At 33.8% G+C, this 19,562-nt stretch overlaps 1 protein-coding gene across 1 annotated transcript in view; it reads left to right on the top strand.

Moving 5' to 3' along the window:
• Positions 1–19,562, top strand: part of N4BP2 (NEDD4 binding protein 2) — a gene marked incomplete at its 3' end in the record, with an annotated part of 41,757 nt that overhangs the window by 2,667 nt on the left and 19,528 nt on the right. The window contains exons 2-8 of the mRNA XM_084233311.1: positions 1,326–2,457; positions 5,165–5,289; positions 7,267–7,355; positions 10,896–10,972; positions 15,159–15,314; positions 16,008–18,382; positions 19,080–19,165. Coding sequence (XP_084089437.1) covers positions 1,326–2,457; positions 5,165–5,289; positions 7,267–7,355; positions 10,896–10,972; positions 15,159–15,314; positions 16,008–18,382; positions 19,080–19,165 — 4,040 coding nt within the window. The remainder of the gene's footprint in view (positions 1–1,325; positions 2,458–5,164; positions 5,290–7,266; positions 7,356–10,895; positions 10,973–15,158; positions 15,315–16,007; positions 18,383–19,079; positions 19,166–19,562) is intronic.

Genomic DNA, 19,562 nt, shown 5'->3' with positions numbered 1-19,562 from the left:
AGAACCAACAGTAGGGATTTAACTGCCAGTGTTCTGACTCCAGGCCAGAGCTGTTAGCTACTGTACTGTTTCCATATTTACTTTCCTTAAAAGAACTCACAAAAATTAAACAAAAAAGCTCCAAATTCCAAATGCTTAACAATTCAAGTAGCCAACTATTTGTAACAGAAGGAGCTCAGCATTGGAGTCAGACATAGTAGTTCTGGCTCTATCACTTATCTGTGTGATTTGAGCCAAATTAATGTACTTTTTGAACTTCATTTTTTTGAACTTCATTTTCATCATTAATTTGCTCAGCATGTTATACCTCATAGTATTATTTGAGGATTCATTGAGGTGATGTTTATAAAGCTTCTAACCAAATGCTATGACAGGAGATTTCATGTCAAGTTCCCTCAGAAAACAAAATTATATTTCTTACATGACATGCAGAACCCTTACTAATGTCACATCCCTCTTCCTTGCTAGTTTTAACTCCATTACTATCCTGTACCTACACTCTAACCAACTTAATACTTTAAACATGCTTTGTATTTTCAAGACTGGCTTTGCATTTCCCTTCTGTATCCGATAAGTTTCTTTTTAATCTTCAAGTCCCAGCTCACAGGGAATCCTGGCACCTGCAATGCCTAATCTCCCCAATTTGTATCTCATTTCACTGTTTCCTTAACCCCTGACAAAAAAATGAGAAAACTTTCTTTACTTTCCTGTAAGACTGCTATAAATATTTGTATATTATTAAAGGTGTCTATCATTTAATCTGTATTATAATGTAATTATTTTTATTTTCATTAGAATGCAAAAATCCTTTAAATGTAATAAAAACTGTCTTACTTTGTACAAAGTATGTCTGCTATGGAATATATGCTCAGACATTCTTTGCATTAAGTGAAATTCATAGCATGGACCATATAGACAGTAAGGTTTATTAGGAGTTTACTATCAGGAAATTAATTTTAATAGATTGTGCATAAGTAAGTATTTATTTATAAATCTACTTGTTTTAAGATCTTTATAAATTAATCCAAATAATTACAGATATTTTTACATTTACTAAAAAATTTGTCAGGTAATATCTACTTGATGGCAGTTTAGTAACCTATTATTGGTGTCTGAAAGTAACAACAGTGCCTGTTCATCATTTAGCTCTTTCACAATATAGACTGTTAAATTAATAAAATGTTATTGAAAACGACTACAATTTTTTCTATGTTCCATTTAGTACAGAATCCTGTAAAATTTTACATGGATTTTAATTAAATTACATTTTACTTTCTTTAATACATATATATATTTGTTGTTATTGTTGTTCTATTGTTGTATAGTTGAAAATGCCATGGATTGTCTATTAGAATTATCTGCCACTGATGCCACGATAGAAGAATCTCCTTCAAAAAGCTGCATTGCTTCTGGGAACCAAGTCAGTGCAGTGGGAAGTGAAATAATGGAAAAGTGCCCTCAAGAAGAGATTGAAGATTCAAAAATGGATTCATTTTTGGACATGCAGCTAACTGAAGATTTGGATTCCTTAATACAGAATGCTTTTGAGAAATTGAACACTACTGATGACCAGGCATATTCATTTTTGCCTTTGCAAGATGTTAATAGTTTTAGTGGCACAAATGCATTTATAAATTTGGATTCAAGTAGTATGACTTCCATTCTTTCTACACAAAATACAGATTTGAGCAATGAAAATTTAGAGAATTCTGCATCTATGTTAAGTTCAAACCCCTTAACTTCACATTCAGCTTCTAATGAGTCTGAAAGTTTTATAAAGGATAACACCTTGACATTGGAAGATTCTCTTCTCAGTAATTCTCTAAATGTAGCAAATGAGACTACCGGGGACTGCAGTAATTTTAGTCATCCACAGAAAGACCTATTAGAATCTGAGGGTTTTGAGGTTCAGTTTTCTCAAGACCCTGTAGATTTGGATGCCAACAAACCTCAGGCACCTTTAAACCTCACTTTGCAAAATCCAGCGCTTGGTTTACCAGGTATAGCTGGGGATCAGAAATCTACTTCTGTTCCTGATGTGTTTGTACCATCTGAAGAATTTAGTTTCAAGCCACACAAACACGCTGACCTGGTACCAACGGGGAAGGATGTGAATTACTGCCCAGTACTTACCCCTCTCCCTCTGCTGCTGCCTCCTCCTCCACCACCTCCGCCAATGTGGAATCCAATGATTCCTACCTTTGACCTCTTTCAAGGAAACCATGGCTTTGTAGCTCCTGTTGTAACCACAGCTGCACACTGGAGACCTGTCAACTATACTTTTCCATCACCAGTTATTTCCCCAACAAAGGTTTGGAGGAATAAAGAGGGAACAAGTGCTTATCAAATACAGGAAACTCCAGTTTCTCAGGTTGTAAGAAAGAAGACATCTTATGTTGGACTAGTTCTTGTTCTTCTCAGAGGGCTTCCAGGATCAGGAAAATCTTTTTTGGCAAGGTATGAAGTTTAATTCAGTTTTAAAAAAGTAATGCATAAATCTGAATCTCTGCGTTTATAACAGGGTGTTTGAAATGTGAAATGCTGTTGCTTTCTAGAGATGCTTAGTGACCCCTAAACTTTTCTGTTTACTCTTTCCCCCTAACTTTGTAGCTTATAACACCACTTTCTCCAGAAGTTTTTATTGAATTCTTTCAGAATAATCAATTTTGAGTCAGAATAGATGAAGAAATTATACATGATTCCAAGATTGTGACCTTGTAAAATAAACAGAAATAACCTTATGTTAAGAAAAATAGTTTGATGGAAAGATGAGCTCAACTTGTTATAAAGACCTATAATTGATTTTGAATTCAAGGAAATCTTAACTACAAAATTTCTACTGGTAGTTAGGAATTTGAATTGTAGCATGTTGTTAAATAGTACTTTCAGAAATGTGTGATTTGAAGGAAGAGAGCATTGGATGAATCACTGGCCATCAGAGAACTTTAAATTTTAAATGATTTTTTTTATTGCAAAATATGATACCTTTAATTATTTTTTTAAACAAGATTTATTTATTTATTTATTCAAGAACCAGGGTACAGGCCAGATGCGCGGGAGGGTGAGAGGATTCACCAGAGACAGAGTAGGGAGCAGAACAGGCAGATTTACTGAAATACACTGTTGAGGGGAGCAGCGGGTGAGACAGGAGAGGTCTGCTGTGCCATGTGGGTTATCTCCCTGGCTGGGGATCGAACTCATGTCATGCTGGGCAATGGCTGGTGATAGCTTGATAGTGCTGAGACTTTAACCCCTGTGCCACCAGAAGGCCCTCCACTTGTTTTTGATAAGCTTTTTTGGTCTAGATTTATCTTCCAGTAAATATCCACATTGTGCTCACACACTTATAAGCATATTCTTTTGTAGACATAGCTTTTCTTATTTTTATTTAATAATAGAACAATAATAAATCATTTGAATTTAATATTATGGTTACTACAGTCAGCCATGAAAATGCGTTTCATGAAAGTGATTGGAATGGAAGCGATCCTTAAAGGTACTACTAGAGCTGTAACACAGGTTTGAAGCACTAGGTTTCAAGGTCTTTGGAACAGGAACAACTAAAAGTTAGAGAAGGGAAGAAAAGAAGTGCTTGTCACAAAGTAGACACTTACTAATATTTTTTGAATGAATAGAAATAACTGGGATATGCAGAGAGACCGGTCCATAGTATTAAACTTGTGTGCAAGTTCCAGGAAAAATGAGAGGTGGAAAAAGGCTTTTGGATTTATTAGAAAGAAGGTCATGAATGCATATCTTAAAAACAATTTTCTTGGCTTGTGAAGGTGGACGACAGAAGGGTAAAGGAAATATTGGTAATGTTGAAGTTATGGGAAGGAGGAAAGTTGGGTTGTAGTTGCAAGGGGTCCTTGAATGGTTACAGTTTTTTAAGATGGTTTAGATGTGTACATGTTTAAAGTGTGAAGAGGAAGTATCAGAGAAGGGAAGACTTAAGAGAAAGGGAGAGGATTAAAGTAAGAGCTTTACAAAGTAAGCCTAAAATGGAAAGATAAATACTGGATCTGTCACTTCTATAAGGAATATAGAGAAACCAAAGGGTCAAAGACAATCTACAAAACCAACCCTTGAAAACTGGCCATAGATGTGAGGTGTCCATCAGTGGAGTGGGGGTTGGGAAGCACAGTGGATTTTCATGGAGGACTCTGGGTGCTTGGGTGTTGGGAGTGCTACTGTGACTACACCGGAGGGAGGAAATCCTCGACTGTCCAAACACTAGCAAGGATGTAAAACAATGGTACTTCATTTCAGAGAAAAATTACAACAATAAAGTAGGAGTCTTAGAAAGGTAAGGGTATGTGTAAACTCCCTAAGTGTAAGAATTTTTGTTTTTGTTTGCTGATGTATGCTCAGAGCTCCAAACAGTTCCTGGCACCTAGTAGATACTTATGAAAATTAAATTCACAAAGATTATATCTTTAGATATAATTGTACACATTTTAGGAGGAGAGGATAGTGATATTTTACAAGTGGTCAAAAATGATAGCATTTGTAATGTCTCCATGAATTTTGTCTGCCTAGTTTTTGTATGTACCTCAATTATGTCAAATATAAATTCTAGAATCAGGAAAGGGAGATGTCAAAAAAAAAAAACCCACAGAATTATTTTAACTTTGTATAATATAACAGATTAAATTAATAGACTGTAATCTTATTTTTGGTTGTTTTTTGCTCACTCACTGGATATATAGCAGTATACAAATAATTTTATCATCAGTTTTTGAGTATCTGTTGAGTATCAAGATACTTGCCTACCTTGAAGTGACCTTGTACTTAGAGTGGGTGAAGTAGACCAGATAGGGGATTCTAAGACCAATATGAGTTCTAAAGCATTTTCAGTTACTAGTGTTCCTTCATAATTAACCATTTGTCAATCTTGAAACTTTTATTGTTAAGGGTAAGATGCTGTATAATATTAAATAAAAGTTTCTGAAATAAAAATTTACATAAAGCAAAATAGACTTGCCCTGCATAAGTTTTCTTGGGAGTCAAACTTTCTTTTAAGGAGTTTCTAATATGATTTATTTAAATATTGCAATATTCTCACTCTTTTAATACTTGGATATATCTGGGTTGTGAGCTTATAAAAATTGGAGAGAGAATTTACAAGAAAAGTTAATGAAAATTATTCATTTATCATTCACAGGACTTTGCAAGAGGATAATCCAAGTGGCATCATTCTTAGTACTGATGATTATTTTTACATAAATGGACAATATCAGTTTGATGTAAAATACTTAGGAGAAGCACATGAGTGGAACCAGAATCGTGGTAAGAATAGATCACAGATTCTGGGTAATATTAAGAATATACTGAGTGTTTGTTTTTTGAAAAACATGTAACTTTTAAAAAGTTAATTATCTTTAAGTCTCTTTTATAATATGTAAAAAATTTTAGCTGTTAATTCTTATGTTACATAATTATGGGTAAATGAGATAGTCTGAGGGTTGTTAGGAAGATCAAATGAGTTAATTTTTTTAAAATACTTAGAACATTGACTGTCATGTTTATGTTTGATTTTTACCAATGGGGATCTCAGCAGAAGTAAATCAGATTTTCTCTTGGGGCCTGAGAATTGCTGAAGATGGTTGCAATGCTGTTTCCTAAAACAGAGTTTGCATTGTTAACCATTAGCTTCTCCTAGATGGGTTTCATTTTTTAATAGATGATAGTGTGAAAGTAATGACTTTTTCTCAAAGTGAATCTGCAGAGAGATCATACATAAAAACTTATTTTCTTTATTAGTGTAGCTGTTTATTCACTGAATATATTTTTATCATGAATTGTTTAGAATTTTATATGGGGAATTTTTATTAACATATATAGACAATATTTTACTTAACCTTTATGATAAATGTACTTTGAAGGTGATTTTTCAGGCATTGTTACATTTTTCTGTATTTTTTCTTCAACTAAATATTAGTGAGAACTCAGGAATGTAAAAATACCAATACAACTAAAATTAAAGGAAGTGTGTGATGTGAAGAGCAATCTTGGATTTGCCAGTTACTAGTTTTATTATCTTGTGCCAGTTTTTTATACTCTCAGGTGTCTTCATCTGTAAAATATCATAATGCTTAACCCCCTGGAATGATACAAAGGTTGAATGAGAATGAAAATTGCTTAGCAATAGTGTAACATGCCCTTACTGCGGCAACAGCCACGGCAATAATATTAAATGAATAGGTAGAACTTTTAAAAACAGATAATGAGATATAAATCACATGGTTTTAGTATATTCAGAGAGTTGTACAACTATCGACGCAATCAATTTTAGAACTTTTTTTTAATTGCTCCCAAAAGTTCTCACACCTAATAACAGTGACTTCTCATTTCTTCCTAACCTCTCCCAACCGTAGGCTATCATTTTAGTATTTATCGTTCCGCATTACCTATACTTTAATTTTTCACACACTCAAAGCTATTATATAGGAGTAGACTCGTTACAACAACACGGAAACAACTTAAGTATCCATTAATGGATGAGTGGATAAAGTATGATAGGCACACACACAATGAAATATTCATCTAAAAAAAATGAAATCTTGCCATTTGTGACAACTTTGAGAGTATTATACTAAAAGAGAAGTCAAATAGAAAGACAAATAACTATATAATCTGCCTTATATATGGTATCTTTTTTTATATATATATATATTTTTTTTTATGTGGTGTCTTAAAAAGGAAAAAAAAAAAACCAAACTCATAGATTTTTCTCTACCAGATTTTGGTGGTTCTCAGGGGTGGGGGTCGGAGGAAATGGGGGAAGGGAGTCAAGAGATAGAAACTGCCAGTGATGTGATAGATAAATCATGGTAATGTATTGTACAGCATGGTGACTACAGGTAATAATACTGTATTGCATAGTTAAAAGTTGCTAAGAAAGTAGATATTAACAGCACAAAAAAAGATACTCTGTAACTATGTATGATAATACATAGTTATGATAATACATAGACTCATACATAGATACATAGATAATACATAGATAATACATAGTTATGATAATACATAGACTCATCGGGTGATTATTTTGCAATATATATAAATACTGAATCATGTACACCTGAAAGTAATGTTGTAGGTTAATTAAATCTGAATTTAAAAAAGTTGAAAAAGTAGAATTGCATAATCAGTGTATAGCTATGATTTTCAAATTATGAAAACAAAATCAGGTTTTTATAATATCAAGATAATACTTAGAATTGTTGTTAAAAAAATTTGTCATTTTCTGTTTGTGTTTTCCAGCCAAAGAGGCATTTGAGAAGAAAGTATCTCCTATAATAATAGATAATACAAACTTACAGGCATGGGAAATGAAGCCATATGTTGCTTTGGTTTGTACCATAAGTTGTCATAAGTCTGTATTAGTGGGTTTGAAGTTACTGCGAGATGTTTAATTCCAGAAGTGCATCTCAAGCACAGTCCTTGGACTGTTTATAACTGAGGTTTCTTTAGTCTTTAGCAAAATGAGTTTTTCTGTAAAGCTAAATATACTCAATTTTCAAATTTTGGGATTTAATATTTAAATTCTGAGATCTGTTTTTTGATTTTTGATGTCTTCTGATTTTTGATACCTTTGGATGAAAAGTTAACAATGGTATTTTGTGTTTGTGTGTGTGTATGTGTGCATATATACTTAATTGTTTTTACTTATTGCTCTTGGCAGAATAAAAACATGGTGGTCCTTTGTTATTCCCCAATTTCTTTTAAAAATTTGCTATTTTGAGAAATCCAGACTTCTGTAAATTCAACTATTTCCATTGCTAGTTTCCTCTTTTTTTCCAGCTTGAAGTCATTTTTTTTTTTTTCCCCAGGAAATTAGCCCTCAAGTTACTGAAAAGTTGAATTGGGTCCTTTCTGCTTTCATGGCATCCTTGCTTACTTCTGTTACGGCATTATGCATACTGTTTTTAATAAGTAGGTGATGGGTGCCTCCCTGGTGACGCATGGGATTAAGTCTCAGCACTATGAAGCAGCTGCTGCAGCATGAGTTGGATCCCTGGCCAGGGAGCTCACCCACATGGTGCAGCAGACCTCTCCTGTCTTGGCCACTGTTCCTTTCAGCAGTGTATTTCAGTCAGTCTGCCTGTTCTGCTTCTCATTCTGTCTCTGGTGAATCCTCTCACCCCCCTGTACCTCTGGCCTGTACCCCAGCTCTTGTGTGCAAAAATAAATAAATCTTAATAATAAATCAGTAGGTCATGGATTTGCCAAATTTTTCCTTAAGACTCCAGATAGTGAATATTTTCAGCGTCACAGGCACATGTAGTCTCTGTCATATATATATATTTCCTTTTTAAACAACTCTTAAAAGATAATCACCATCCTTAGCCCCTTTGTTACTCAAATGCTGGCTGGTGGGGCTTAATTAGACTTTAGGCCATCTATAGATTCTTGTGAATAGGGCTATGTGATCTAACCAATAACAGAAGTGAGGTGTTGAGCATTGACAATGGTGGGATTGTGGAAGGAGCAGGAAGACTAGTTAGAGGGCTACAGCAGTAAAGTAAGACATTATGTAACTCAGACCATGATAGTAGTGAAGGTGATGGTAAGTAGTGATTAGATTCCGCATGTGTAGTGAGAGTAGAGCTAACTGAATTTCTTGTTGAATTGATACGGTTGTGAGAGAAAGGCAGGAATCAAGTATGATTTCAGGGTTGGCTTTGGGCTCATGTAATTGAAGGTTGTCATGAGCTGAAATGGAGAAGGATTTAGATAGACTAATTTTGGAGTAGATGGGGCATGGATTTAAAAGTTTGGATTTGAGTATGTTGTTTGTTGAGTAAATAGTTGGATCTTTGTGTTTGGAGTTCAGAAGTGAATTCTGGCCTAAGATATATTTGAATCTTTACCATATGGATGATATTTAAAGTCAAGGAATGGACTGGTTTTTTTTTTTGTTTGTTTGTTTGTTTTTCCCAGCCACGAAAGTGAATATAGCTCAAGATTGGACTAAGTCTGGGCATTCAGTTGTGAGAAGGGGTTTGGGTGAAAAGGAAGGACTAGCAAAAAAAAAAAAAAAAAAAGACTGAGTATCCACCTGGTACAGAGGAGGAAAAGCAATGTGTGTAATGAAAAAAAATGTAAGAGAGTGATGAACTGTGACAAATGCTGCTAAAGTTCAAGTAAGAGAGGACTTGAGATTTAACCTCAACATTTTTCAAGGTTGACAAATTTGTCGTTTCTGTTCTTGGTACTCTAGCGGAGTAGCCTATTAGAGTAAGTTTAAGAAAGGTCAGGAAGGGAATTGGAGATAGAATATATTAATTATTTTGAGATGTTTTCCTGCAAATGGGAGCAGGGAAATGGTAAAATAGTTGACAGGGAAAGTAGGATTAAGAATAAAATGGGTGAGTCCTCCCCGGTGGCACAGCGGGTTGAGCGCAGCTCCTTGAAGCTGTCCGCAGCCTCTGCAGTGCCGCTTCTTTAAAAAAAAAAAAAAAAAAAAAAGAGAGAGAGAGAGAATAAAATGGGAGAAATAGCTGAATATGATGGGAATCAGTTTAGAAGAGAGGGAAAACTAGTGATCCTTCAGAGAGATGGGAAAAATGCTAAACCCAATTATCCTAGAGATGGATAGAGGAGATAGATCCAGTATACAAGTATTATAGAGCTGGTTTTTCGATTATAGCCTTATCAGGGTTTAGAAAAATAGAAAAGCAGTTATTTAAAATCTTAAAATTTATAAAACTATGAAAAATTTAATTTTTAAATTTTTAATCTTAAAAAATTAAATAAAATTTTTTATTCATATAAGAACTGGGATGTAGGCCAGGGGTGTGGGGGGTGAGAGGATTCATCAGAGACAGAGCGGGGAGTAGAACAGGCAGATCTACAGAAATATACTGTTGAGGGGAGCAGCCGGTGAGACAGGTAAGGTCTGCTGTGCCATGGGGGTCAGTTTCCTGGCTGGGTATTGAACTCACGCTGCAGTGGTGGGTGAGAGCTTGATAGTGCTGAGACTTTAATTCTTTTTTTTTTTTAAAGATTTATTTATTTATGCATACAAAAACTGGGGTACAGGCCAGAGGTGTGGGAGGTGAGAGGATTCACCAGAGACGGAGCAGGAAACAGAACAGGCGGATCGACTGAAATACACTGCTGAGGGGAGCAGCAGGCAAGTCAAGAGAGGTCTGCTTGCCACATGTGTTGCTCCCTGACCTAGCATCGAACTCATGCTGCAGTGGCTGCGGATAGCTTCATAGGTTGTGTTTTAACCTCTTGCACCACCAGGGAGACCCTGAGACTTTTGCGCCACCAGAAAGGCCCTATAAAAAAAATTTAAAATAAAAGATAATTTTAAAACTATTTATACATCTGATAAATATGCAGACCACAAAAAAAAGAATGTCTAAAGGCCTACTCTCTAGAGATAGATGCTTTTAATACTGTTTTTGATAATCTCTGTAGCAGTTTCTATACATGTACAAATATGTGACTAGTCCTTTCTTACCCATGTGAAAATTCTGTATGTTACTTTTGCAGCAGTTTATGTTAAGGGCCTTCTTTCATTAACACATACAAAATACAAAAATGATTGTATAATATTTTCATTATATGGTTGCACCTTCATTTATTTAGCTAATTTCATATTAATAGCCACTAAGTTGGTTGTATTCTTTTGTTATTACATTAATAGTGAATTGGATATCCTGGTTGTGTATATGTCTTTTTACTCTTACACAAATGTTAGCGTACATTTATAGAAGTTAATTGTTAAGTCAAAGAGATTGTGCATGTTACCAGTTTAACACATTCATGAATACTGGAAAATCTTTCAGTTTTAACATGCCGTAAATTTGGAAACAATGACTTTAATTTCATAGAAGTAATTGTTTTTAAATGCTTTTGTCTTTTTTTTTTGTATGTAGTCTCAAAAACATAAATATAAAGTCCTTTTTCGGGAACCAGACACATGGTGGAGGTTCAAACCAAAGGAACTTGCAAGGTAAAACTTGGAGGCTGTGGAACATGTTTTTTACTTCATGAGTCATAGACCATCTAGATTTTTTCACTTTATAAATAATGAATGAAACAAAATGGATTACATGCAGCTTTGCCACTTAAAAATTGGTGGCAATTTTGTATTGCCTGTAGGGTTTCCCCCATTTTATAAAGAATTTGTATCTTTTTATCCCTAAAATTGAGTTAATTAAAGTCAGAAAAATTCCAGTTGTGTGTTAATCAGTTTTTTTATTACTTGTTAAAAATAATAATGGCAGTATGTGAAACTAGAACAGACCCTACATTTGGCATGTCTGGACCATGTGCTTCTGAGAGGATTAAATTACTGTTCCTGCCTAGTAACTTTAGAATGTTGGAAACAAGTGAGGAGATATAGATGGAAAAGGTTGCAGATGTACAGTTTTCCAGGTATTTCACTTCTTTTCCTCTCCTCCTATAGTACATTTTTAAAATTTGATTGTTTGAATAAAATGTTTCAGGGCATAGACATATAATGTATTTTGCTTTGTGCTATGTATTCCCTTGGTGATTGCCCTAACTTAAGTTTGGTCAGGGTATTTTCTTCTTGATAATTTTAGCTAATTTCAGTATTAACTAAAGGTCAATGTAATTTTAGTGTATTTTTATATTGTTGTGCAACCATGACCACTACCTAGCTAGAGAATGTTTACGTCACTTCAAAAAAACTCCATACCTGATGTCAGCCACTTCCATTTCCCCGGCTTCCTTGGCAGCTACTAACATGCTTTTCTGTTCTATGAATTTGCTAATTCTGTACATTGCATATAAATGGAGTCATACAATATGTGGCCTTTGTGTATAACATCTTTCACTTAGCATAATGCTTCAAGGTTCATCCATGTTACAGCATATATCAGTACATCATTCCTTTTTATTATTTTGATATATTACTAGATTTGATTTTCTAATATTTTGTTTAGGGTTTTTGCATCTGTATAAATGATTGAGATGGAAGTTTTTCCTTCCTTGTCTGTGTGGCTTTGATATCATGGCTTTAGGTTCATGAAATTAATTAAGTAGTATTTTTCTCTTTTCTGAGTTTATATAACTGAATGTTTGGCAGATTTACTTATGAAACTGTCTTAGTAAGAGTTTATTGAAATAATAGTATTCTCTTATTATTTATATCTCTGCTGCATCTGTATAAGTTCCCCTTTTCAATCCCAGTATATTTATGTATATCTTCCTTCTTTTTTTCTTGATTATTCTAATCAGAGATCTGACTTTATTAGTCTATTCAGATAAACAGCTCTTTCTTTACTTGGTTGATCTTTCTAGTAAAAGTTTATGTTTAATTCAATTTTGCTTCTCTTTTATTCTATTCTGTTCTTTTTAAAAAAGTCTGTTTTTCTTTGTTCTATTATTTTGAAAAATCTTTACCTGAAAGATTCAGGTCATTTTTTTACTATGATCTTTTGATGCTGTAAATTTCTCTAGGGAGTGTATAAACTGTTCCCATAATTTAAGTATATAATACTCTCCTTTTGTTAGCATTTTTTTTAATAAAATAAAATTAGAAAAATATTAATTTTATTCTTCAGTCTTTGGGTTCTTTGGCACTATGTTTATAAATAGAGGTTTTTAAATTTATCCTTTAAAAAATTGGTTTTCAGGGCCTCCCCCGGTGGCGCAGCAGGTTGAGTGCAGCGCTGTGAAGCTGTCCGCAGCCTCTGCAGCGCGGGTTCGCTTCCCGGTTGGCTTGGGAGCAGCCCACATGGTGCAGCAGACCTCTCCTGTCTCGCCCCGCTGTTCCCCTCAGCAGTGTTTTTCGGTCTGCCTGACTGTTCCGCTCCTCTCTCTGTCTTTGGTGAATTCTCTCACCCTCCTGCCCCTCTGGCCTGTATCCCAGTTCTTGTATAAATAAATAAAATCTTAAAAAAAATGGTTTTCAACTTAACTGCAATAGATAAGATTTTGCAGTTTGATACTAATTGCAGTTTGATACTAATTTGATATTTTAAGATGAATTTTATGGCCAAATTCATTGTCCATTTTTTAATAAAAGTTTCATTTTTGATTGATAAGAATGTATACTGGTTTTCATGTATTGGTATATCGTTAAATCATGTTTATTTTGTTGCTCACATGTCCTGTAGCTTTGCTCAAAAAAAATTTGCTTGGTGGATTAATTTTTAAGAGGGAAAAGAAAATCTGTGAGGGAGGTGTGTTGAAATCTTCCTCTTTATGTTGAATATGTCTTTCTCCTTTTAATTCTTCCTATTTTTGCTTTATATATTCATTCACAAGCTATGTTTTTGAAGAACATAAGCTTAGTATTTTTATACCAGTGATTTTCTTTTATCATTAATATTAATTTTTGTTATAAAATCTAATTTGTCTCATATTAATAGGACTAAACCAATTTCTTTTCAGTGAGTATTTGAGTGTGACATCTTTTTCCATACTTTTACTTTCAACCTTTTGGTATCTTTGTGTTTAGGTATATCTCTTGAAACCACAATGGCTGGGTTTTAGAAACATCTGCTCTGTTTATCTTTGGCTTTTATCTGATAACTTGGAAATTTTATACACTGTTTTTATTCTTTCAGTGGTTATGTTAAAAATTTTATTGTGCAAACTTTAAATTTCAGCCATTTGTTTCGCCTTCTAACAAACTCAAGAACTTTCAAACACTTTAGCTCTTACACTTCCAAGTTACACAATATGATGTCAAGAATATGTTGACAGTATTTGTTTTCTACCCATGTTATTAATTGCTTTGTGCTTAATTTTTCATTAATCATAGACCTTTCATCTGGGAGTTTACTTCTGCCTGATGTTCAGCTCTTAGAATTTCCTTTACAGTGTAGGCCTCCTTCATGTCTCTTTTTTTTTTTAACAAAAATCTGAAAATCCCTTTATTGCCCTCATTCTTATAAGATACTTTTGTTGGGTGTGTATATTCTACATTGATATTTTCTGTATTGAAGATAGCATTTAACTCTCTTCTGACTTCTTTTATTGTTAAGTATGCTGTAATTATAGATAACGTTCTTTTAAAATTTCCGGTTTTTTTAATGTCATCTTTTTATCTTTGATAAATGGCAACTCCACTACTGTTTCTGGTTGTGAATTTCTTATTTATCTTGTTTGAGATTTGATTGGTTTTTGAGATCAGGGGATTGGTGTCTTTCATTGGTTCTGAAAAATTCTCAGACATTTTTTCTTTAAATTGCTTCTGTCCCATATACTCTTTTCTCTTTCTGGGACTTGCATTAGATGTATAGTAGACCTTTTTGCTCTGTCTTCTATGTCTATGTCTCTTAACCTCTCTTTCATATTTTCTATCTCTTTGCTTCTCTGTGATCTGAAACCAGACAAGATCGAGGTAGGTAAATATGAAAGCCAGATTTGCCCACATGGCAAATGCTAATATTAGCCCCTGGATCCAACCTCATATAGGAGAATTGCAACAGATGTTTTTGGTAAGACAAGACCCTGTAGAGACTAAAGCATACTGCCTGGCCTTCTGGCAAGTGCAAATCCAGATGCTGTATGAATAAAAGGACCCCCAGTTTGGGAGCTGATGGTCCCATAGATTCAACTTAAATGTTAGCTCATAAACAGAAACACAAAGAAGTAAGTCTCTATTAGTGAAAGCACAGATATACACACTTCTTACTTGGATATCCAGAACTTCAAATACGAGAATTTTTTCTTCTTTGCGTCAACTTAAAATGAATTAAAATGTATGTTTGCTTTAATTCACTTGAAATCTAGTTTTATTATGTTAGGAGGGCCCTTCTGGACATCTAGTCTGTCATACTGGCATAAATAGAAGCCTCTGTAGTCGAATTTTTTCACTCAGTAGTTATTAATTAAAACCTTGAAGTAATCATATTCATATGAGATTTTTTTTTTTTACAGAGCTTGAGAATGACCTCTTTTAAAGTTATTAGGATCAGTTAGCTTTTTCCAAGTTGATAAAGGATGTTTGGACTTTTCCAGTCTTTTTGTATGGAATGATAAAGAAAATGGTAATTTAAAATATTCTGAATAAAGTGACAATTAGAATTAAATAATATGTATTGTGTCATAATAAACAAGCTTTGATATTTTTAATTGATTAGAAATGTATACTTTCTTTGAGATATATATTTATTTTTTTAACTTAATTACCAATTTTCCTTTCTCTGACTAATTTTCAGGCGGAATATTCATGGGGTAAGCAAAGAAAAAATAACAAGAATGTTGGAGCACTATCAACGTTTTGTTTCAGTGCCAATAATCATGAGTTCTTCAGTTCCAGAGAAAACTGAGCGTATTGAATTGTGTGCATATTCTTCTGAAGACAGAAGTATGAGGTATATTGAAGTTCCTGTATATAAAACTTTAATTTGAAACATAATTTTAAAAGATGTGATAATTTTCGAGCTTGTGAAATCATTGTCAAACAATCTTAAAAATAAGGTAGATGTTTATGTGTTTAGATGTAGTCTTACATCAGATTTATGTAGTGTTATAATACAATATTACTTAAATAAAAATTAAAAACAAACTTAATGATTAGGTAAAAGTGCTCTGAATATGAAATAAACATCAAGGATGGTTTTAAAGCAAGTGACTTCTCAAATGACAGCTTTCCTCCCTTTCTCTCATATCTCTAATTGTGTAAATCATATCAGTTGATTTAAGTGAAGTTTTAGCATTTTCCTTTGTAGTAAACACGTAATATAGAGGCAAACCTAGATAGACTGATAATCTCATGTTTATTATTCAATTTGAAAAAAGTTTGAGTGCTTTCTATATGCCAAACATTGTGCTCGGTGTTGGGATACAGTAAAACGATGTGTTTTTAGTGTATTAAATGAAGATCAGAATTCACTTTTATAATTTTAATGTAGTTTATTTCTAGAATTTTTTTTTATTTCTAGAATTTTTAGAAGGAATAGGAGTGAAGTGCTTTCTCTTTCAGTTGAAAATTTCTTTAGTTTAAATCATAATATTAATGGCAACATTAAGAAACTTGATTGTAATATTTAAAAAAAATCTTACAGCCCAAGAGACAATGAAGATATTACCTCCGAGAAAGAAAATGTTTTATCCTCGTCTTTGAAGCACCTAGAGTTAATTGAAGAGAAGAAACCTGAAGTGACTCAGGAAGCTGTGTTATCTGAGAATGTTATATACCTTCCAAATGCAGATTTAAACAAAGGAAGTAAAGAAATAAGTGGTGTGAATCCTGACATTCAGAGTGCTTTCATTCCGGAAGTTTCAGACATGTATTTTTCTGATTCTGAAAGTAAAGTCCAAGTAACAGACAAAAGTGAAAAAGAGGAGCAAGTAGAAATGACTTCCGAAAAAGATTATAGTAAAACCGACACAGGTGGTTTTGTAGAGAACTTGTCACCAAGCATATGCTGTGGTGAAAATAACCTAGAAGACTGTGACCTTTCAAATATTGTACCACTTCAAAATGAAAAATCTTCATCTGGTAAAATATTGGAGGACCGAGTAATGTTAAAGAAAAAAACCTTTGGAAAACAAAAAAGCAAATCAACTTTGGAAAAGTTCCCAAGACATGAGCTATCAAGCTTTGTTGGTGACTGGCCAGTTGATAAGAGTATTGGTCAGAGGATAAAAAGGAACCGAAAAACTGAAAAAGGTTCACCTGTGCAAAGTGACAAAAAGTATAATCGACCTCAGTCACGCAAAGTATTAGATAATAGTTTGTCTGTGAATTTAGATCATGTCCAGCAACAAGTATCTCCACATGAAAGTGTAGAGAATGACAAGAAATCACAGTGTGATGATGCCTCAGATTCTTTCAATAGTAAATATGATACTTATAAAAATACTGAAAAAACCTCATTCAGCATTGTGGGTGACTGGCCTTCACCTGATTCTTTAGCTCAGAGAGAGCGCAGATCAAGAATGCCAAAAGCTGGTTTAAATGAACCTGACCTAAAATTTGGAACTAATGACAGTATGAATGAAATATCCTTATATACAGCACATGAGGCCTATTGGGGCACAAGCACTGAAGAAATGAAAACATTGGGTGAGTCTGCTCTAGGAAGTTCTGAAAGACTTTCTAATGAAATGACCCATGGCAATAAGACTTACCCAGGTAAAACGGTTCATGGGCAACACACATTTTCTCTTACTTTAGTGAATAATGGGCCAACTATTCCTGGAGTAGTAGGATCACAAACTTTAGGTGATTTTCCAGAAGGAAAGCCTAAAGAAATCTCTGGACTAGAAGTAGGTATGTGTACCCAGACTGAGCCACAGGATTTTGCTCTTTTATGGAAAATAGAAAAGAATAAAATTAGTGCTTCAGATTCTGTTAAAGTATTAACAGGAAGATTAGATGGATTTAAACCAAAATCTTTCAATATTAACACAAAATTACATGCTCAAGAAACAATTCCATATAGGGTAATGTATGATAAAAGCACCTATGTTGAAGAAAGTGAGCTTACCAGTGCTGATGAATCTGAAAATCTTAACATTCTTTGTAAACTGTTTGGATCTTTTTCATTAGAAGCCCTAAAAGACTTATATGAGAGGTGTAACAAAGATATTATTTGGGCCACAAGCCTTTTATTAGATTCAGAAACTAAATTATGTGAAGATATAGAAGTTGAAAATAACCAAAAACCATCTGATGAAGGACAAATTGGACCATTTTCTCTGGGATTGAATTTGAAGGAAGTTATTAGCCAAAGAGGAATCCTAGAGGATTCTAATTCTTCTATGCTAGAATTTAGCTATGGCATTGGTATCAGTGATACTAATGTACAGTCTATCTGTGATTCAGAAAAGGGAAACACAGAACAGACAGAAACAAGAGCTATAACTAATGAAAAATCTGGATTAATAGCAAATATATTTCCTAATGTCACTATAGATCTAAATACAAATGAAGCACTTCCTAATAGTCAAGCAGAACTTTCAGGTTTATATAACATTGAGCAGCCTTTTCCAGGTACTTTTAAAGCTACCACTTCTCAAGACATAAGTGAAATGGAAAAGAATCTGGAAGTCACAGAGGTTGGAGACAACATACATTCTTTGAGTTTGTCTGATATTTTAAATTCTGTATCAAGCGCTTCAGATCTTGAATTAAACAAAAAAATTTGTTTTACTGACTCTTTTGAAATAAAGAAAAATGAAAATCTTCCAAAGGATTATGTGAAACTTTCTAATACAGAAGAATTTATGAATGAAGAGGAACAGGATATGGAAAAAATTTTAATGACCGGGAGTACTTTGTCAGCTGGAATTAGTGAGGAAGATAAAACTGAAATGTTGAATCCCACACCAGTGATGGCCAAGTCTCTAACCATAGACTGTCTAGAACTGGCATTACCTCCTGAATTGGCTTTTCAGCTTAATGAATTATTTGGCCCTGTTGGTATTGATTCTGGTAAGGAAAAAGTAAATTACTTATATGTGTGTCTTTGTGTGACTATACTAGATTGATGGTTCCGCTTCAATTTAAAAATTATGCTAATTGAAATATAAAAGTAATTTGAGTTACTTACCTTATTTTTGATGCAGTGTATTTCTAAATGTTTTTTAAAAATGTGATTTGAGGGACCTACCTGGTGGCGCAGAGGTTAAAGTCTCAGTGCTATGAAGCTCTCCGCAGATACTGCAGCATGAGTTCAGTTTTTGGCCAGGGAACTAGCCCTCATGGCTCAACAGACCTCTCCTGTCTCACCCACTGCTCCCCTCTGCAGTGTATTTCAGTCAGTCTGCCTGTTCTGTTCCCCACTCTGTCTCTGATGAATCCTCTCACCCACCTCCCACACCTCTATCCTGTACCCCAGTTCTTGTATGTATAAGTAAATAAATCTTTAAAAAAAAATAGTCTTGACTAATGTGAAGAAACAGATTAATAGACATGAATAGTATATATTGAAACTTTGTAAGTAATTGCACCAGACAAGAGCTCTGAAAACAATAACACATAAATAAAACTATTTCCAGAGATTTAATAACTAGAAATATAGCTTAGTAATTAATAATATGGATTAGTTTTCTGATGCATAAGGTGCCTGAGTACATTTTGAGCAATTATAATGAATAGTAATTATACATATATATTTTTTTCTTACAAGGTTCTCTAACAGTTGAAGATTGTATTGTACATATAGATCTGAATCTTGCTAAAGTAATTCATGAGAAATGGAAAGAATCTGTGATGGTTGGTAATCTTCTCTTTTTATAAACTGTTCCTTTTGTGTACATTTTGTCACCTTTACTTTTCAATAAAATCTATGTTATAGGAAGACATTCTATTGAATTTTGACTTGGAGAGAGAACAAACTTTTACCAGTTAACAGATTGCTGATACTTTTTCTTTTTCCATTATTTGTAGACTGGCCAAATTATATAATTAATGATGGAGTTCATTGTGATTGCAAAATTTTTTTTAAGGGGAAAACCATAAGTAGTGAGTTTTTATTCCCTAAAATTAAAGACTTGCAGTGCTCATTGATTAAATTTCAAGAAGTTTTTTATAAGATGCATCATAAGGGCCTCCCTTGGTGGCGCAGGTGGTTGAGCACAGTGCTCTGAAGCTGTCTGCAGCTTCTGCAGCG

The sequence above is a fragment of the Talpa europaea genome (assembly GCF_964194135.1).
Source record: "Talpa europaea genome assembly, chromosome: 5".
NCBI classification, from domain to species: Eukaryota; Metazoa; Chordata; class Mammalia; order Eulipotyphla; family Talpidae; genus Talpa; species Talpa europaea.
The sequence above is the reverse complement of the archived record's forward strand: the minus strand, read 5'-3'. Positions and strand labels throughout refer to the sequence as shown.